General features: G+C 44.6%; 3 protein-coding genes across 3 annotated transcripts; 2 read left to right on the forward strand and 1 right to left on the reverse strand.

Annotated features, from left to right (window-relative positions):
* Positions 1-244: 244 nt before the first annotated feature.
* On the forward strand, positions 245-2,274 carry xkr8.3 (XK related 8, tandem duplicate 3; the record flags this gene model as incomplete). Its single annotated transcript, XM_079232493.1, has 3 exons — positions 245-570; positions 1,249-1,436; positions 1,535-2,274. The coding sequence occupies 3 exons, from the start codon at positions 245-247 to the stop codon at positions 2,272-2,274; spliced, it is 1,254 nt and encodes a 417-aa protein (XP_079088619.1).
* A 1,589-nt stretch (positions 2,275-3,863) lies between these two features.
* Positions 3,864-6,290, forward strand: LOC306749231 (XK-related protein 8-like; the record flags this gene model as incomplete). The annotated part of the gene is made up of 3 exons (XM_079232495.1): positions 3,864-4,159; positions 4,450-4,640; positions 5,509-6,290. The coding sequence occupies 3 exons, from the start codon at positions 3,864-3,866 to the stop codon at positions 6,288-6,290; spliced, it is 1,269 nt and encodes a 422-aa protein (XP_079088621.1).
* Positions 6,291-9,897: 3,607 nt separating this feature from the next.
* eya3 (EYA transcriptional coactivator and phosphatase 3) lies at positions 9,898-17,665 on the reverse strand (the record flags this gene model as incomplete). The annotated part of the gene is made up of 18 exons (XM_079232195.1): positions 9,898-10,140; positions 10,953-11,053; positions 11,166-11,287; positions 11,644-11,758; positions 11,954-12,111; positions 12,302-12,360; positions 12,753-12,842; positions 12,938-13,021; positions 13,448-13,617; positions 13,786-13,957; positions 14,785-14,870; positions 15,074-15,205; positions 15,487-15,596; positions 16,068-16,122; positions 16,214-16,294; positions 16,908-17,002; positions 17,159-17,208; positions 17,609-17,665. The coding sequence occupies 18 exons, from the start codon at positions 17,663-17,665 to the stop codon at positions 10,060-10,062; spliced, it is 1,818 nt and encodes a 605-aa protein (XP_079088321.1). The 3' UTR covers positions 9,898-10,059.
* Positions 17,666-21,494: the final 3,829 nt, after the last annotated feature.

The following is a 21,494-nucleotide window of genomic DNA, read 5'->3' on the forward strand; positions in this document are numbered from 1 at the left end:
TCTTATGGGTCGGTTATTTGACACCCTTTTCTCCCCTGAAACCATGCCTGCGACGTTGTTACATCAGCTGTTTGAAGGAATTCAAAGTGTGGCTCAAATGTGGAAGTGTCGGTAACTTCTCTCTTCAATGGCTTGAAGCGTCGCGGTGGGAGGAGATAACGGTTCAGGACGTTAGCCGAATGGTAGCTAACCAGCAACAGGTCGGTTGGTCAACTAGCAAACAAAACAAACAAAAAAAACTGTCATGGAGCGCGCGACTTTTTCAAAATACTCCTGGATCGATTTCGCCTTCTCTGTGATCGGAGTGTGCACCTTCCTGGTGGACTGGGGCTCGGACGTGTGGGTGGCCGCCGAGTTTTACTGCCGCGGGGACCTCGTCTGGTTCGGGGTGCTGGTCGGCCTCATGGTCCTGTCGTCAGTCGTGGTCCAGACCTTCAGCTGGTTCTGGTTCAAGTACGACCGAGAGCTGCCGGGGTTCCGCGCGCAGACCGAGGGGGCCTCCGTGTTCTTCGGGGACCGAGTGAAGCTCTCCTGCGTGCTGCACGTGCTGCAGCTGGGTTTCCTCTGCAGGTAGACGCACACCCTCACAATAAAACTACACTAATTGATTCACCGTGCAAACACACTTTAATTCGTCTCACCATAACTGAAACAATGCACCTTTGGGTCAGCTGCAGGAGAGCCTCTCTCTCTCTCTCTCTCTCTCTCTCTCTCTCTCTCTCTCTCTCTCTCTCTCTGTGTAACCTGTACTGTATTCTTCTCTTTACTGTATTTTACCACTGTTTATTGTTATTTTTATTTATATTACTTGATTGTTTTACTGTGTCTCTTGTATGCAGTGCTACTGTAATCCTGCGATTTCCCCACCGCGGGACTAATAAAGGATTATCTTATTTTATCTTACTCAAGGTTCAAGATATTTTTATTGTCATATGCAAAGTCACATCTTACAACAACTGGATATTCCCACAGAGCAAGGAGCTAATAACATTCGACAGGTGCCATGACCATAAACTTCACATGTCAGGTGTGGCGATAAGTAAAACCAGTGACTCAGAAGACAACTCCATGCACAACATAGTGAGCTAACGAGGTGTGAAAAGCACAACCGGGGCTAAGCATGCAGGATTGCATCTATTCTCCATCATAAGAGGACGTTTAGCTGCGGGCTGGTTGGTATGTGATGCGGTTTTCTCACGATCTACAGTGTCACGCACCCTAAACGGGGCCTTTTCTCTCTCCACGCAGGCACATCTCCGCCATACGACAGGGCTTCAGGGTTTGGTGGCGGAAGGAGGGAGGCTCGGAGTACGCCGTCTACCTGACGCACGACCTCAGCATGCTGCGGCTCATCGAGACGTTCTGCGAGAGCGCCCCCCAGCTCACGCTGATGATCTACGTCATGTTGCACACAAACAAGGCCCGGACCGTGCAGTGTGAGTGCCTGTTCGCTGGATTGGTGTCCTTCCCCACAAGGAGAAGGCTGACAATACAAATGTGTGTTCACTTCTTCTGTCTTTCTTTTTTCTCGTAGTCGTGAGCATCGCTGCATCCACCACTTCCATCGCCTGGATGGTGGTGGATTACCACCGCTCCCTGCGCTCCTTCCTCCCAGACAAGGCCAAGCAGGGCTGGTGCTCCTCCCTGATCTACTTCCTGTGGAACCTGCTGCTGATCGCCCCGCGCGTGGCCGCCCTCGCCCTCTTCGCCTCGGTGCTGTCCGGCTACGCGGCCGCCCACTTTCTGATGCTGTGGTCCGTCTTCGCGCTGTGGGCCTGGCGCCAGGGGACGGACTTCATGGACAGCGCCGGCGGGGAGTGGCTCTACCGGGCCACCGTAGGGCTCATTTGGTACTTCAGCTGGTTCAACGTGGCGGAGGGGCAGACCCGAAGCCGTAGCGTCATCTACCACTCCTTCATCACCACCGACGGGGCGATCCTGCTGACGACCTGGTGGTGCTACAGGGACCCGGTCCAGACCGAGTCCTACGCCCTCGCTCTGCTCATCGCTCTACCTCTCATCTACCTCCTGGGTCTGCTCTTCAAGGCCCTCTACTACTGCTGCTTCCACCCCAAGCTGTGGAGGCCGGCGGCGAGGGACCCGGGACTTCCCGCCGATCTGCCCGACGCAGAGGTGTCCTTCAGAGACTTCTCCATCCAGGACGACGCCCCGTTCTCCCAGCACCTCAACAAGCGGATGACCGGCCATGCCGCTCGCTTCTACTTCATCAGAAACTCAGAGGGCACAAATGGAGCGGAGTCGCCGCATCCGTGATGTCTGGCTTTTCTGTTTTTGTATGTGTCACGGGCAAAAGTGTACCTACTGATGACGTTTAGCTTCTTTGGTCGTTGGAATGTCACCAGGCTTTCAGGCTCAAACGCAGCATTTGAATGCTGGGCAATATGGAGAAAAGCATTTTTATTGCGGTACATACATCAGTACACATCAAAAAAACTTTAACTGAAAAAAATAACTAATCCAGATGCACTTCATCACATTGATGCAAATTTACCATAAACCTGCTTGTTGAACGTGCCACGATGTTCTAATATCACGTAGATATTAAAGAGGGCCGCTGCCACGATTTTACCTTTTTTATATAAACATGTTGCGCTGTTATGATCTTACTGTATGCATTGTCATATGTATCAACTCTACTTGAAATTAGGGCTAATTTGAAAGTGAATTTGAAAGCTGTTTGATACATTTTCTACAAAGTTTGTTGTTATTTTTACACAAGAAGTAAAGCTGTACGAGTCGTGGGGGAAACTTTTTCAACACATACCAGTTGTATGGGTTTGTGTTGTTGTGTGAACACCTTGTATTTCCAAAATACAAACGTATAAATATAAAAAATAATATCATAATGATTACATTTTATTTGTAATCATAATTCATGTAGTTAATCTTACATTTGAATAAGCAAGATTGGATTTCTGAGGTTTTTACATAAGGGGTATTAAAACATGTGTTTGTTGTTACAGCTGCTACTACTGGAACCTATTTGAAGGACTTTGAATGTAGACGCGACCGTAAGGTCTCCTTTTGTCATTTCTATGTTCTGTTGCTGTATGAAACGGCTGTTTTACACCTCTGGACAGGTTTTACATTTTTTCAAGTCAAGTGTTACTTCTTTAAACGTCACCTAAAGAACTACAATATTTAACGACAGGTGACATCTCTCTACCGGGTCGCTGTTTGTTCAGCTGGTTGAAGTCACTCGTCCAGCGTCTCTGTTTACTTCAGTCTATGTGTACAAACCGTGCTACACTCATCATTCAAAGCAGTCTGTTTCTGCTCTATTCACAAGTTTTTCAAGTTTCCTAAAAGTGAATTCAAAATGTTTTTTTAAAACTTCTGTCAGTTCATTATTCGTTTCTGGTTCAAGGTTCAAAAAAGTGTTGTCGATCCACTTCTTTGTCAACAAACGGCTGCAAGTCAAGGTCACGACTGGTTGTTAATATTTTACCTCATTTGCCATGTGCAATCATTAAAGTGGTACCGTTGTTGTATTCTAATTAGTTCTCTTTGTGTTTGTTTGTTTTTGTTACAGTAAAGTAACTTACTTTAAATGCAGAGCTTCATTGTTAAAGTGACAGCTCTCAGCGTGAGTTGTGTGTGTGTGTGTGTACACTGTCATGATTATGTTACGACTGTACGCCTTTAAGATGTTACATAACCCTACAGGACGGGTTGCACAGTATTTAAACACTGAACCTTTGCTCACTTTCAGTTGCATTCTTCTCCAGCGGGGCGACGCAGTAACAGCGCTTCTCCCGAAGAATGTAGCCGCTCCTCAAGCCGGCAGTAAGTGTGTAAGAGGGGAGGGGGGACATGTGAACTTCAGTTTGACGGGGGCCACTATGGGTGTGTTCAAGTACTCCCTCGTGGACTTCCTCTTCATTTGTCTGGGCCTGCTGTTCCTGCTGCTGGACATAGCGCTGGACATAGTCGCCGTCGTGGCCTTCTACCAGGAAAAGGCCTACGCGAGCCTCGGCATCCTGCTGCTGCTCCTCCTGGGCTCGTCCGTGCTCGTCCAGGCCTTCAGCTGGCTCTGGTACAGCGACGAAGACTCCCCGAGGCAGACGAGGGTGGAGAAGTGCCTGAGCCTCGGGCTGCTCAAGCTCCTTCACGTGCTGCAGCTGGGAATCTACTTCAGGTAGTGTGTGTGTGTGTGTGTAAGCTGGTTTGTGAAGGGTTTATCTCTCTTTCACTTGTGGAGTGTTTTTTGTTTCGTTTCTGTGGTAACATGCATTTACGGGACTCAAGAATAGTTGCAACACAAGATATACAGCTTCTTTTTTTTTTTACAGATATTCAGATTTGATTTCCGAGCATTTTGTTAAAACTGTTCAAATGAATGTATTTTACATGTTAACTGTGTGTGTGTGTGTGTGTGTGTGTCCTTGACCCCCCCCGACCCCCTCCGCAACCTTTTTGTCTCCCCAGGCACGCGGGTGTGGTGGAGATCTCCTTGTGCAGCTCCTGCTCAGGGGTCAGTGACCCCCAGGGCGTCGCCGTGAGCCTGAGCCACGACCTGAGCATGCTGCGGCTCATCGAGACGTTTTCGGAGAGCGCCCCCCAGCTCGTCCTCATGCTCACCATCATCATGCAGAGCGGCGAGCTCGGCCCCGTGACAGGTGCGCCCAGGGGAGATTTGCATGGATGTAGATTTGATTTGGGGAGAGAGGGGCAAACTCTGTCATGAGTGACCGTAAGGCTCAAGAAGGATGGATGTAAGCGTGTCTTTGAAAGACTCCTCTGAGTAGCCGTTAACAGGGCCAGTGTGGGGTCCTGAATGCATCTCTTCTATGTCTTCACACTCCACACTGATAACAAGCCTGTCTTTTAAAGGGCCAGTTCAACCAGTGGAACGTAACTAATGTATTTAAGCACCATGTAGATGTGCTTAAACGATCACTTTTGTTCAAGTATTTCCATTATAATCGACTCAACACGGCGACTATACAGTTGCAGTACATTTTACACACAGAACGTGACCTGCTTCCAAAATATGATGCATTGTCGTCGATCAAATTGTAGGTCAAATAGTTCAAATCAACTCCAACATTACACTTCTGTAAATGCAAGTACTTTGACTACTTTTTTTTTTTACTGATTATACGTGGATAATACACTCCTTTTTTCTTTTTGATACTCTCTATACTCCACGGATCCCACTGTTGAGTCTGAGGGACTATTTAAAAATAAAAAGGAGTCACAATAAAAAAACAGTTGACACTGTGTTCTTTGGATATTCATCTTATTCTATTGTGACGCAGGCAGAAATCTAAAGATGGATCTCTTGTAATTTGGGTGGGCCGATGACAAAAATAAATCTCAAAGACTTCCCGAAGTTCAAAGAAATATCCTCTGTATTTTACTGGGTCATCTTCTAGAAGACATTGAGTGGAAGTATGTCATCTGAGGTTTAACGCACTCAAAACTTGCATGACAACTCCATCAATGAGAGTAGCTCCTCTAATGACTCCTCCTCCTCCTCCTCAGTGTTGAAGGCCATCGGGTCGGCCTCGGCCATCGCCTTCTCCGTGACCATGTACCACCGCTCCCTGCGCTCCTTCCTGCCCGGCAAGCAGAAGCAGCGGATGATCTCGTCGGCGGTCTACTTCCTGTGGAACCTGCTCCTCATCTCGTCTCGCCTCGCCGCCCTCGCCCTCTTCGCCTCGGCGCTGCCCTGCTTCATCTTCGCCCACTTCTTTTGCTCCTGGGCCGTCCTGTTCCTGTTCGTGTGGCGGTCCGAGACGGACTTCATGGACGGGCCCTGGGGAGAGCGGCTCTACCGAGCCACCGTGGGCCTCATTTGGTACTTCGACTGGTTGAACGTGGTGGAGGGGAGGACGAGGTACCGGACTGTGCTGTACCACGGCTACGTGCTGGTGGACATGTCCGTCCTCTGCGCTCTGTGGTGCTGGAAGATGAGCACCGAACCGCCTTATTTTAAAATTCCACCCTGGTACGCCGTAATCGCCGCCATCAGTGTGGTCGCGGTTTACATCCTCGGCCTACTGTTGAAAATGATATATTATAAGTGCTACCATCCGAACATGGCCAAGGAGGAGCTGAAAGGAGACGCCGCTGAGAAGTGCAGAGTTGGACAGGGACCGACTAGGACTCTAATGTTGTCTGGCGACGAGACGGATTCTCACATGCAATCAGACGCTCACGAGGACCCGGAGGTTACCGACCGCAGCGGGCCGAGCGCTCCAGCACCCGACATCAGGCGGTACAATAAAAGAATGAGGAAGTTGGCCGAGAACTTCTACTCCTGACCGGCATCACTTGACGGCCACCAGACATGGAGGTGGGACTGAGTCACACAGACTTTTGTGGTCCGCTCCCCGACTAACCGCAGATTCAACCTCACGAGTTTGACTCTTGGGCTGCTCTAGTCAGGACGACTGTATTCTGCTGGAATAGTCTTCACTGTATTAACCGGTGCTGCTGTGGACCAAAGCACCGAAAGCTGACAATTATTTTTAATTCTAAAGGATAGGTTCACAGTTTTTCCAAGTCTGTGAAAATGGCCATATGTACATTTTAAATTGTTGTTGTTGTAACTCTTCCTCCTTCCCATAATGCTTCTTTTTTTTTTACTGTTAAAATATAAGCAATTGAATGGAAGCATTCAGAGGCAATATATATGTATTTATTTAATTTTTTCTTTATTTAGAATTAATTATCTGATTTAATTGATAATAATTTAGGATAGGAATATATAAGCATGTTTTGCTTCTACCTATACCTTTTCAGTCTCTGTTTTGTATATTATATAGAATATTGTATTGTAATGATTGACTGAACACACAAACAAAAAACAGTTTTCTCTTTGCCAAATTTTAAAGTTATGAAAGTTATAGGGGCGATTATTACGTTATCAACTGACCTATTGCACTATATATGGACATGACCTGAATGATACATACATTACTTATCTTACGTTGTATGGACACGGCTTCGATAATTTTTACGTAACCATTTTATTGTTTTGATTGTGGGGTTTTATTTGAATTTATTTAGAATATTTAAATATTTTATTAACGTTCCTATTCCATTGAAATGGTTCAACTCATTTAATCAACTTTAAAAGGTTAATCATGTTAAGTCCTCGAGATTTTACAGAAGTTAAACCTCATTTCTGATACTTGTTATGGTCGCCATTTTTTCTTCAAACACTATTTAATGCATTTACATTCAGTATATACATCTTAATGTAAACACATTAGATGTTGCTCGTCATCCATAGTCAGTCATTTTTAGTATTAATTAAGTAAAAATGTATTTTAAGCTTCAGATAAACTAATTTTTGCACGACTACATTTGAAAGCCTTTGTGGTTCTTCTAGTTTTGGAACATTTCTTGTAAACAAGTTTTTCCCACAGTAATAAATAAGACCGATACTTGAGTCTGAAACTTTTTAAAGTTTATTTACACTGTATTGAGTGTCTAAAGGTACACAGGAAAACCTTCCAGGACTGTGTCCCGGTCCTAAACGCCTACAGAGAGGAAAATAGTGATTATTGTAATTAAATTAGCATGGATTATTATGATAAGTGTTCAGTTTACAGGATCACACTCAGGCTCTATACATAACCCCAATGTGTCCTCACAGGTCTTTGAAGATGAGATGAAATACTTCCTATCTTTTTTTTCATACAGAAAAACAAAACACTTAAAAAAAAAAAAACAGTATTTGGCATTAAAAAAAAAAAAAGACAAGAATATATCCCCTTAAACATATTTAACAGCCATGATATACTTCAAAACTGACATTACATGCAGACGCAGTAAAGAAATACATAGAAAACACATTCAATAAGCAGAAGAAACCAAATAAAAATTCAAAGATTTCACATGGTCTAAGTTTTCTCATTTGTGTGTCAGGACATCAGGATGAGCCCGTTTACCGTTTACTCACCAGACTGAACGATTTAAACGGGTTCCCTTTACTGATCTGAGCTGCATTAAAAATACCACGTGTTCAGAGCAATGATGGCGATTGTCTCCAAGCGATGCCGGGCGTTTCACAGCGACAAAATAAATCTCCTTTTCAAAAGGAAGCAGAAGTCTAATACAAGGCCGACTGAGTAAATGTATGTGGAAAAACGTGAATGTATCGTCACTCCATATTGAGATATATATTCTTGAAGAAAAAAAACAAACATTTTGAGTATGCATCCGACGGTAAGCACTGAGCAACCCACTCAAACCTTTTCTACCTTCTAGAAGGAGGCCTTTCAAATACAGTGCAGACAAAACAATGACATCAAACGAAGTCGAGTAACGAAACGAAACACACACTTTAAAAAGGTAAAAAAAGTAGTAAGATAACACTTTGGATAATGAAACAACGCAGCGATAAATGTACCAAACAAACAAAAAGCCTTACATATATATTTACCTTTGAGATTATGCATACAGATGATGGTTAAAGGCACACTATAAATATGCACAGTCACGCGAGACAAACGAAAACACACAGATATACACATTCTTAACGGTCAAGCTGCATGTGTGTAAATACGACGTCTTCTTCGGGCTCAGTATTGTTCAGTCGTAACATGTCGTACGGCCCACAGGACGGGTCGACCTCAATGTCTGCACGTGAAAAAAAATCCCGTAAAAATATAGTTAATGAGCAAAGCAGAACTGTATTGCAGTCATCGTATATAATAATATATACCCACGTTTCTAGTGGCGCTCAATTAATTACGACTTAGTAGGCAAACAATTTTGATATTGACCGATTGTTAGTTGTTTAAAAAAAATGTTTGTTTTGATGGCAATATTTCTAGTTACTCTTATTCCTCTATCACGGTAAAGAGAATGCATTTTGGCTTTTGGACTGCTGGTCTTCAAATGCTTGTTTTTAACCAAACTACACTCACAAAACCCAAAGGATATTCAGCTCATAAGAGAGCTTGGACAACAAAAACAAAGTGATCTTAGAAATTATTTTTAGCTTTTCATCTCTTTGAGAAGTTTAACATTCGCACATCGTCGCATTTATTATGTAAATTCCTGCTCAGCATAAAAAAGGTCATGTATGTCCTTTTTTGCATACTTACAGCTAAAAGACCGTAAGTCTTTGCAGTACATACTGTATTAGAAGTAATATGTAGAATGGATTTGGACACAGCTTTGTGAATTGCCTCGTGCTTCTACTTTTACTGGGGCGGGAGACTCTGCTGAGTCATTGCAGATCTGATCCGTTTGTGTGCGGCGCCTCCAGCTTTGGTTTCATGTCATCGAGTGTCACAAGTTCAGTTTGGTGAGACGTTTGTCCGGCGCCTCGGATTCTCAGCACGCGCTCACTGACCACAGGTCAGATCCCTCACACACACACACACACTGCTGTTGCAACACAGCGGCGGTCAGGACAGCTGACACGTTTTTAACCCCTTTAGTTCCTCGAGTTAGACGGTTGAATGGCTGCATGGGAGAGTGATCGTGGGATTGTTTGATACTTGTGAATCTTTGATGGAGTACGAAACTAATTTGCTTTGATATTATTCTTACAGCCACACGAGCCGAAATAAAAAGAGTCAACAAAAGAGAACGCCAACAAAACAACAATGACCCTAAATCCAGAGAGAAATACAAATGAAGAGGGATCGTTTTCACCGCAGGACATTTTGCTACTTAAAAAATAAAAAAAGACAACGTAAGCAAAAAGGAGGAAAAAATAAAATATGGATGTCTTCCCTTCTGTGTCCAAATCAGTGCCAGTTTTGTCCGTGGGGAGGGTAGCTGCCGGAGAGAGGGGAGCGCCGGGGCCGTCCAGTCCGTGTCTCTGGCGGTCAGCTCCGACCCAAAGGCCCCTCAGTGCGTTGCCGTCACACGTCTACGCAGAGTCACAAGTCGTCAAGCGAGGGCAGATTTTCTAATATGCGAGTGCGTGTCGTCTCGGGGGGGAAGGAGTGGGTATGTGTGTGGGGGAGGGGAGGGAGGTCACAATGTCACTCCACAGACCGGCGGGACGACGACCGGGTGTTTATTTTTCCTGCTCTCTTTGGTGTGCTGCGTTTGACGCCGCCTCCTTTACAAGAAGTCCAGTTCCAGCGCTTGGTGCAGGGACACGAGGTCGCCGTGGGTGGAGATCCGCCAGAAAGGCATGTTGTGCTGCGGACAGAGAGACGAACAGACAGTCAAGCGAATGCGTTTTTAAATTGTCTTTTTTTTTTAAAAATACAACTCTGACTGGAATTTCCATTTCATTTGAATGAACAAATGTGTGGCGAGTCGTTACAGTCTGGAACCAGGCTGCTAAAACACAGGCACGGAAAAACTTGCATCGCTGCAGAATGGACATGCTGGTAACCTCTTTTGACATTAAGTAACTATAGCAACTGATCAACAGGGTCCTCCTCCAGCCCCACAGAGTCCGGTTTTACCCGTTTCAGTCTCATCAGTAGCGCTCACACCTGGATTTGTAAGCTCCTTGGTGTGACGTGGACGCCTTTTAAAACAAACAAAGAGCCTTCTGAGGAAACACCAAACGCAACTTTGTTGAGAAAACTGCCGACAGATTGAGGGCCTGTGTCCCTATAGCGTTGTTGTTGTTGTTCCCCCCCCAGCACCAGTGTCTTTTGTCAATATGTCCCAATAGAGGAGAGCGCAACAGGTTGAAAAACGCTGAACTTTTCAGAAAAGCGCTGCTGACGTCACTGTTGGAAAATGGAGGGGAAGCTTGTTTTGTCTGTCTGTCCTGAGCTTTTTATGTCGGAGAGAAACTATCACAACAAAAGCCTGATTGTGGGTGCAGATCGGCTCTGTAAAACAAATAGATAGTAGACCAGATAGATGACCAAAGCAGAGGGACTTTGGTCGCTATCGTACAGCGGAGGTTAGAGTGGTCACGATATTGTCATAGAAACTATAAAAAAAATAACTCACAAAAACGTGAGGAGACATGAAAACCTTAAAATGTTCACCTGTTTCGCCGCAAACTCCTCGTCCCGCCCGTCACCGATCACCACGTACGTGACCTTCTTCCCGAAGCGAGAGACGATCCTCTCAAAGCAACTCTCTTTTCCTGCGTGACAGGCAACACCACAAAAGATCACTAAAGTAGCATTTTAACACGATTTCCACTCCTCTGCCACAGAAGAGGAGAATAAATTGTGTGTTGTTTTTTCAATGCGTACCTATCTTGGTGGCGCTGTAGATGTTCTCGATGGGGAACACGTCTCCCAGGCCGTAGAGCAGCACCTTCGCCAGAGCTGGAACCAGCTGGGTGGTGGTGACCAAAACATTCATACACTTCCCCCTGTTGGTATATATCACACACACACACACACACACACACACACACACACACACACACACACACACACACACACACACACACACACACACACACACACACACATAAACATACGTGGGCTCAAAGATGAAAACAAGACGCTTAAATCAGAGGACAGACCCTTTTACAATCCCATTGATGTTGGGCCAGTTTGAGCCAAATAAAAACATGATTTGAGATTTTTCAAAGTAAATTCCAGCACAGGAAAATCCCAGCCAAGCTCATTAACTCGGCAAAAATATAATAATTCACATGACTATGCTGCAGAGTGGGACCCGGTAGATTCCCCCCCCCCCCCCAAAAGCAATAACCGTTCAGACCTGGACTGGATGAGCAGCAGAGACTTGAGCGCCGTGCAGAGCCACGTGTCCGTCACGTTCTCGATCTCGGACTGAAGCCGTAGAAGCAGCTCCCTCTTCATGGGACTCAGCAGGCCTGGAAGACACGGAAGTTAGAATATGACCTCAACAGCACTGCCGGCGGATAAAAACATGCAAATCTAACATCATAAAAAGGCGATGCCCTTTTTTTCCACAGGTTTTAGCGGGTTTGATAGTGCCGCCCAAAGACCACACACACAAACTTTGCGTGTGCAAAACAGATTCCAACAGGTTCCTGACGCAAACTCACCTCCAACATTCCCTTTAAAGTTACTGTAGATCTCTTTTAGCCGGCGGTAGCGGAAGGCCAGTTTCCTCATCCACTCCACGCCTCCCTGGACCCCAGTGGTGGTTCCTGAGGCGCCACCACTGGAACCATTAAAGCCGTCCGCCAAGAAGTTGTAGGTGCTAGAATGAGGGAGACACACACACACACACACACACACACACACACACACACACACACACACACACACACACACGTGATTCATTCGAACAAGGGGAATAAAGTCTGCTTCCGAGTCACGATGTTAAAGTGTGTCTCATGGCTAACGTGTGTGTGTGTGTGTGTGTGTGTGTACACTGTTCATAAACACACCTCAGGTCCTGTCCATTGTCATCAGAGGCAACATCCTCAACATGGACTTGATCACATTCCTGAAAGAAAACAAAAAGAGTTATTATACAATAATGTATTGATTAAAAAATCATCTTGTATTCACTTGTACAAAGACAACAACATGCATGTACCAAGTCAATAGTCACAGGCTGCATCTTTGCAGCAGCCTCCAGATGACATTATGAACCCAGAGAGACCAGCGTTTGTTTTCTCTGACTGATCTGGGACTTTTATGACGGAAAATAACCACCATTGTACATGTTTTGAGAGACGTTGTTGGGTCTACATGGAGTCAACACAGCATTAAGCTGCCATTTGGTTGGTTGTCGTTTCAAAAGCACCCACATGACTGGAAGGACAACTAGTTAGTAAAGGGGGGAGGTTTCTGTGAGCCTCCCTTCCTGCTGCGGCTGACGGTATCTCACTGTACCTCCAGGTCATTGAAGAAAAGGTGAGTGTCCGCCAGCTCAAAGATCAGCTCCTCCATCTGCAAGCCCAAGTTCAGCACCGTTGCCGCGTCCTGAACGAACACAACACAGACACACAAGAGTCAGACCGTTTTTTCCGCTGTTGCGTCGCGAGTGGCGAACTTTCTGCATATTCAGAGAAACAAACCTTGCCAAACTTCTGCGCGTAGGAGCCGGTGAGCAGCGAGTGGAATATAATAATGGTCTCATCCAGATCCCAGAGGAAAATGCGCTAAAACGATAATGAGAATTAATAACGACAATGAGCATTCCTAAACAAACAGTAAACCTTGAATGACACAAATGAATGAGAGTTTGATTAAAAGAATACACATTTATAGATAGAGTGTATGCCTGATATATTTTGAGCGCATTTGACTTATTTCAAACGTGTAAATCAATGCATTAACATAACAAATGTCCATGACTTCTCCAAAACTTTTGGGATTTTATTTTTTAAGGACTTTTCCAGGCCTGGAAATAACCATTTTAAAATTGCATGACTTTTACAGGTTTCCCATGAGCGTAAGAACCCTGAACGTGGTGATTTGTTGGGTTTCGCTTTGTCTTAAACTCTAAAAAGGTGCCGCCAAGTTAAATGACAAACAAACAACCGTGTTTGTGTGTGCAAAGACGAGGAAACTGCCGACTTGCTCACCTCCAGGTCACCGTCAGCAGGCGGGGAGCTGTCGGACCTCTTGCCCTTCCCTTTGGCTTTGCCAACAGAGTTCCTGCGCCCAACCTCATCCTGATCTCTGGCACTGGCGGGGACGGCCACGCTGGTAGGAAGAGCCGCACCTGCCGGGAGGTTCTCCGGTGGGGACGCATCTTAACACAAGCAAGTCTAAATCAGTGCTTGAAGAAGACACGTCTTCTGTCCAGCTCAAACTCGCATAGGGACGCTCACTGTGGCAACAGAGTCAAAACAGCCACCACAATGTAACCGGCTTCTAACGTTTAAATAGAACTAGCGTCAATCAAAAGTACTCTTGCTACCTCTGGGAGGCAGCCCGGCTGAGGCGGCCTGCTCCGACTTCACAGCTGAATACCCGCCGGCTCCCGTGCCGGTGTCGTCGCTGCTGGGCAGCCCGGCCGGCACGTAGCTGGGAGGCAGAGCGTAGTACTGAGAGAACTGATTCTGGCCCACAGAGCTGTAGCCGCTAAATTCCTGGAGGAAATCAAAAAATGTGATCAAGGGGGAGCAACATGAGATGTCAGACAAACATTAAACAGAAAGAAAAAATAGATAAATAAATAGATAAAATTATCCTTGGGGCAGGAGGACCGATTTGTTTGGGCGTTTTCAAAATGTTTTAAATCAGAATTATGAATCAGGAACTGTGTTCATGTTCAAACAGAAACATCCAAATTACCGGATTACAAACTCGGTTTAGGAGGCAGTCACGCTGCGAGTAATGACATGACCACTCATGGTTGCCAGTGTTGTCATAGTAACACAACACGCCTTCCGACTCGAGCGTCTTTTGGCTCGGTCTGAGACGTATCAGCTATACTTATAATAGCAACTATAATTTCATTTTACTTAAATTATATTTTGACAAAAGCATTTACATTTTGAAGAAAATAAAATAAATACATTAAATAAATGCATATTTAGTTGTATTCTTTGGTGCTTTCCAAAAAAAATAAAAAATTGTAAACTGTATCTCTGCAGACATAACACAATAATATTACAGATGAAATTGTTAAAGCTGAGATGGGTCTGCGTACATATCTGCATGTTATACTGGGGGGTTGGGTGGCCTGACGTGCCATAAAAAAAAAAAAGGTTTAAATATTTATTTCATGCACCACTTTGTTTATCTGTGTAATTTCATCCCAGGGATATATGAATTGGACAGATGCACTGCTGTATAATTGATGTAATACAATATGAGGCACCAAGTAATTCATTTCAAAAAGTTATTTTACGCTGCACTGATCGGCAGCAGAATGCATGAGAATAATCACGGAGACGCTTCGTGACCCCCTCACCTGGTGGGCCGCTGTGGTGGAGGTTGTGGTGGCAGCTGTAGCTGGCGGGATGCTGGAGTACACACTAGCGTTTGTGAAGCTTGAGCCTGGAGAGAGAAAGTGCTCAGCTAAAACAGTGCCAGAGGAAAATTAAAAAAAAAAATATTTCAACACAGCATTTGAGGTGATGAGCAACAAGAGAGGAAGACAGAGCTGTGCCACCGCAAGATCTTTGTGTTTCAGAAGCTCCTCGTGTTGGCAGAGGGTGTGACAGCGTTGTCTTGTGAGTCAGAGTGAGGTTGCAGCTTGCCTTGGTATGAGTAGTGCAGCTGGGCTGGCTGGGTTGAGGTATATGCAGGGCTGAAGCTGAGAAACCCAGGCTGGCCACCAGAGGGCGCCTCAGGCAGCCCTGTCTCTGTTTTAATGCCTGGCCACATAGCACCTGAAGATGACAGGAGAGCAATGGAAGCGGAGAATGAAAGAGGCAGCGGAGGGAAGTGAATAACTGAGGCTGGGGCAAAAGTTAAGAAACCGGATCCTTCAGTTTGAGGTGTGGCCGTTTAAGCAAAGATCAAAAAGCAAAATTGATTCCGACAGCGCCAAAGCACAGTAAGGCCTCTAAAGCAGAGTGACAAAAAAAAGGGATGTGATCCTAGCTTTGTTTTGTTTTTTAGTGAGCAGACAGTGTTAAAATAGGCTGTTAGGGAAGGAGCGGGGACCAACCAAAGGGCGGGAGGCCGTAGGTCTGGCCTGTCTGGGGGAAGGCAGAGTACACGGTGGACTGGGCCAGCGGAGGATAGGCCACCTGGCTGGTGTATGACGTCACTGCCGGGCTGAAAGAAAGAGTAGTGTTAAAAAATAAAAATAAAAAAAAGGCTCCCGTTTGGGCTCAAAACTGTGTTTTTACATTTACCGGTGCACAACATTTGGATAGCACAGAAGCAACACAAAACCGGTATATATATTCCTCGCTATAACATTTGAATTAGTCACATTTATGGAGGAGGAATAAGATGAAAATCCCCTTTTAAAAGCAACAGCTACTATTGGAGTGTTGCTTCAAAATTGGGCATTGAGGTAACTGAGGAACATTGGAATAATATATAGAGCAGGAAAGGCAGTCTAAATCTACCTAATGCGGTAGCACGTGACGGCAAAGTTGAGATTCATACAAAAGGCGCTCTTTGGGTAAAAGAGGAAAAAGGAGAATAATTATAATCACCCAAATTGGCAGTCTAAATGTCAAAATCGGTGGTACATTAAAACGTGATAAAGGGCAAGACGTTCACGTGCAGTGTACTCACTTGCTTCCTTGATAAACTTGTTGAGTGTATTCGGAAGACCCCGTCGAGTCGGCAGCTATTGGAGAAAAAAAGACAACAATGTTTCAGTTCGACGTCGCAGCTTTTGATGTGCATCGGTGTACAGCGGTGTTTCGTTCTGTTCGTACCAGAGTGTGCATACGAGTTCATGGAGTCACCGCATGCTTGTGTTGCCGCTCCTCTGTCCGCGTCGGACTGCTCCTGATCACCTGCAATCACACAAAGGGTCAATATCTTCCAGGCGTAGAATTTGGTCGCTAGTTTCAGCATTCCCTGCGTCGGCGCCGTGACCTTTCCCGCTAGTTGTGCGCTACGGTTACAGAGCCTCGAGTTTGGCATTTTGGCCGTCGGCGCCTTGGTTTGTTGCAACCAGAAGTGACACGAGAGGCTGGAGCTGGAGTACAGCACTAAAGGATCCTCTGCTTTATGGTCCGTTTGACTCTAAATGGACAATACTTTACTAAATGCTATAGTCCTGCTGACTATCAGAAGGAATGCAGGTTATAAGTACTGTTTCTTTACTCCAGAATGCTTCCCACTGAAAGGCCACTTGGGGAAGCGACTGTTCACTACACTTTACTAAAGGTGGTGAAGTTTTTGTAGAAAATAAACTACACAACGGAGAGACTTATGCCTGATCAGAAGTGTTTTCAGTTAGTTTAAATGTGTTGGTGTACAGACACTTCCCTTAACTGTGTCCGCTCTGTGTCTGTTACGCAGCCTGAAGGCAATAACGTTAATGCACAGCAGACCGGCAGCTGGATTTGTCTTGGAATGTTAAGACTTACTTTTGGGAACAGTGCGGTCACATTGTCTACTTACCCGGATCAAGCTGGGCTGTGGACAAGGCAGAGTAAGAGCTCTCCTGCTCTGATGAACCCAACACCGCAGCTGGACTCCTGTCGTCGCCTAAATTACTGGAAGAGCAAAATTAATCTATTAGAATTACAAAAAGCCGAAGACGACAATTACATAAAAGAAAAACAATCGACGATGTAAAAACCTCTCAAATGAATAGTCAATTCAAAACTATAATTTTTTCAGATCAGACACAGATGCCACAGAAGACCGACCTGGGCTCCTTCTCCAGTACACCGTCGATCTCAAGCCTCTGCTTCTTTGTCTGAAGACACACAAAAAGTTGACAGAAAGGTTTTCACTTGTAAATCTGCTGCTTCAGGACTGTGATGTGCATTTTCTTTCAAACCAAGCCACTGAAGCTCAATACCAAAAAATACTTCCATATTACTTTTGAACTTCAGAGTTGCATTTATTCTTTCATGAAGTATTTAATGACACATAAACCATATTTGCTTTATAGAAAAACAATTATACTTAAAATCAGTATTGTGAATACACATTGTAACATAATAACAACAAATAAAAATGCATATTAAATAAAATAATAATAATAATAAATTGTGAAAAAAGGATGCACAACAAACTGCAGCTGAATCACCCTAAAATCATGTTTGCATCCTGAAAAACACTAAAACATTTCGTGACGTCTCGTGCAGACTCACCGGCAGCTCGGGCAGCTCCTGCGAGTCGACCATCTCTGCAGCGGAGCGAGCCGACATGTCTGCGCGCACAGCTACTCTCTGCACCGGGACAGCGGGTCCGGACCCTACGCACAAAGGATACACTGAATACATGGAGGGTCAAGCCTTATGTAGTGTCCCGACGCGTGACTCTCCCCCACCCACACCCCCACTCTCGTATTTCATAAATGCACATCAATGTAGCCGCCACTATCGCGGGGCTGATCAGCGGGGAGGTGGCGGCGGCACTGGGGTGGAAGCGGGTCACCCATGGCCCAACACCCCCGCCCGCACTGACGCTGCCCTAAATCCCCAGCACGCGCGTGTTTGCCGCGGGATTAAGGGAAGCGTGCCACTTTACATGTGGCCCAACCTTCACTCAACGAAAACATATTCTCCGGGAGCATTAACTGCTCCGGCGCAAGCTGTCGTATCAATAGATCGCCCCGAGGCGGGATAAGATCTCTCCCCGTTTTGTCTGCCGCTCGCTCGACCGGCCTCTCTCTCTCCCGACCTGACATTTACCTAACTGACAAAATGTCAAGCTTGTATAAGTGAACTAAAAAACATTTGAAGGGTGAAAGGGGCCACGTGATGATGTCCGGGCGGCAGATCCACCCGCCTGCGTTTTGTATGCGAGATATTTCACGCGTTTGCGTAACTGCGCGGAGCCGCCAGGTAAACAGATCCTCTGGACTTCCTCAGCGGCACTGACCCCAAAACATAGTGCGCTCTCTCTCTCACTCACGCGGCGGGGGTTTGACTAATATGCATTGCTCGTTGCTCAAAAGACAGAGACAAACGGTTTGAGATGAACACTGCTGCTTTGTCTGCACACGTGCGCGCACGGGAACGCATGGACAGGATGGACTCCGCGACCAGCCGGACAGACCAGGACCAGGTCCTCTTCAGGATCTCATGGTTCCCACGAGCATCGTCCCCTTTTGATTGGTTCGACTGTGTTTTCTCTGTACCTCGACATCACTGCTGAGGGGAACCCCTCGTTTGGTTTTGAACAGATTCTCATGTAGAAAAAAATATCCAATGTTTGAAATGGTTTCATTTTCTGAGATATTTCCTGAAAATGTTCTGTGAAGAAATGCAATTTGGTACCGATTATAAAAATAGAAATGTTGATTTTTTAGAGATATTTCCATTTAATAACTGTGTAGAGCTCTGTGACTGGAAATCGATTAGAGATCGATGATTGTGAGAGCTATAACCTTATATTTGAAATAATATCTAATCAGAAACACTCTATACGATAGCAATTAGTTCCAAGTGATCACTGTGTCCATTTCCTCTATAAATAAACTACACAATTTGGAAAATTGCAGGATGTATAAAATAGGAGGATTGTTAGTTTGGTTCCAGCTACTCTGCAATATTAAAATCATTCCTCATTGTTTGCAGATTACAAATACATCTCTGATGCAGACACCACTGTATCGTGCAACACCCATGTTTCCGGTATTATGTGTCCAACACTCTGCTAACTAGCACGGTTTACCAGAAGAAGAACACAAACAAAACAAACGGGCACAGCACAACATCAACTCAAGGAAAGTTCAGATTTATGTCAACATCTGCAAATGTTAGCCGACAACCGTTACGTTAGCCGAATCCAGCAAATAACCCAGCCGGGGTCGGTCCGCTGTGAAGGTGAAGTCTGACATCTCACCAATGTCCTGGGACACTGCGGCTCGTTTGTCTTTAGTTTGGACACGGAAAACGTAACCTGCACAGTCAACACATGAGGCTAGATATCAGCAACGAACGAATACTAACCGATACTGTGGGAGACTGTGACGACAGACACGAATTAAGCGTCCCACCCCAGCGTTTAGACGGCACCGTGGAAGCGTCTCAACAGCGGCGTTAGCTCACCGCCGTTAGCCGACAAGAGTCGCTCTGTACACGCGCTATACGTCACTTCTAATAGAAACACTACGTGTCACGCGCCGTAGAGTTTACACGCCTGTTGACTAACGTGTACGGCGTTAATAGTAGTTTTATAACTGAGCTAGCTTTGAGCGGCACTTAGTTTGGCCTGGGCATGAAAGTTTTCCGCTCCAGAAATTAGCCGGGAGCAGCAGCCATTGGTGCGGGTACTGCAACGGCATCGTGTGAGAGCGTCTCACTCCCGCTGCACCAGACCGCGAAGCTCGTCGCAACACAAAAACACTCCCGGCACACCAAAAGGATTAACCTTAGTCTTACCATTGAAGGGGCGAACGTGAAACGCTTTTATTGAAGCGTCTTCGACTGAATCCACAGTGTCAAGCTTTGTCTGTTGTTAGGGAGCACTATTTTGCAGGAAGTTTTGCGTTGCTGGGCCTGCTGCGCATGTGCGGAATGTTCATTCACAGGAGTCCTTTCTTTCTTTGGCGCGACGGGGGGGCGACAGGTGTGGCGGTGCGTGAACACAGGTGAGAGAAAGGAGTGCACACATTTGTTATTTCAACAGATGATACGAACCCGTATAAACGCATGTTAATGTCAAACAAGTTGTAGAACGTGAGTTAAAAATAGTTAATTAACGAGCTTGGCTAATTTTAAGCTAGCTGAATGTCTGTGGTTGAATGTATCATTTACTCAAGTGCTGGAGCGTCAAGCAATTTTGAAGAATGTTTACTTCATACCTTTTACACCACAATAATTCAGAGGAAAATATTGTACATTTGTACTATTTGCCATTTGTTACTTTGTGGATGTAAATTAATAATATAAAATATAATCAACAAATAAAAAAATATTCATAAATATAGTATACATTATTACAACTCTAATCATACACAGATGTATTTACACCTACGTATATACACATTTATACGTATGTACGTATGTATACATGTGTATGTAGCTATACGTGTATATATACACACACGTGTGTATACACTGTATATATATATATATATATATATATATATATATATATATATACACATATACACACACACATACAGCGGGTATATATACATATACACACACACACGTACATATAGATACACGTATGTACATAAACGTGTGTGTATGTATATATATATATATATATACACACACACACATGTATACATGTGTGTTTATGTACATACATGTATCTATACGTGCATGTGTACATTACATTTAAAGGTAGCATCAGCAGAATTAAACAAAAAAAGCACATTTGAATTTAGATAATTTATTTGCCATTTCTGACACAGATTACACAATTCAATATTTCAGTTGATCATGTAAATTATCTTCTTTCATACAGTAGCAGTGGCATAAAAATAAATACACATAAAAAAAAGGTAGGCTTCCAAATATGGAAGAAAATGATCTAGAACTGTGTGTTGCCTTATTTTTCAACAACAACAAAAAACAAACTTTCAGCAGGCTTGAAAATCCACTCTGTACGCAAACGTCTAAAATGTGGAGACTCATTGCGGCGAAACAAAGTCATGAACAATCTCTTAGTGAAGATACTCGCTTAATAATTTAATGAATACCAGATCATAAATTACAATGAACACGTCTGCTAAAAGAGATTAAATGACAATTATTCTTTTGAAGTTACCAAGATTTTATTGCACATTCCTCAACCATATAATGCAGCAGGCCAGTGGTTTGACACTGACAGTGAAAAGCCAGCGCCACCTAGTGGTTCTTTTTTCAAGTTAATGAAGCATGTTTTGTTTCTACAGATTATTTTCTAGATTAGGGACCAAGGTGTTTCGGGAAAAGAGATATGTACATACAGTAAATATGGATCAGGCCGCCTTGGACAGGCACAATACATTCACAGTTCCTCACTACATGATGCATAAATACCCAAAAATTGTAATCACAGATTCTATAGTTTGTCTGGAGTGTTTGCCATAAAACA

Source organism: Taurulus bubalis (assembly GCF_910589615.1).
Source record: "Taurulus bubalis genome assembly, chromosome: 16".
Taxonomy (NCBI): domain Eukaryota; kingdom Metazoa; phylum Chordata; class Actinopteri; order Perciformes; family Cottidae; genus Taurulus; species Taurulus bubalis.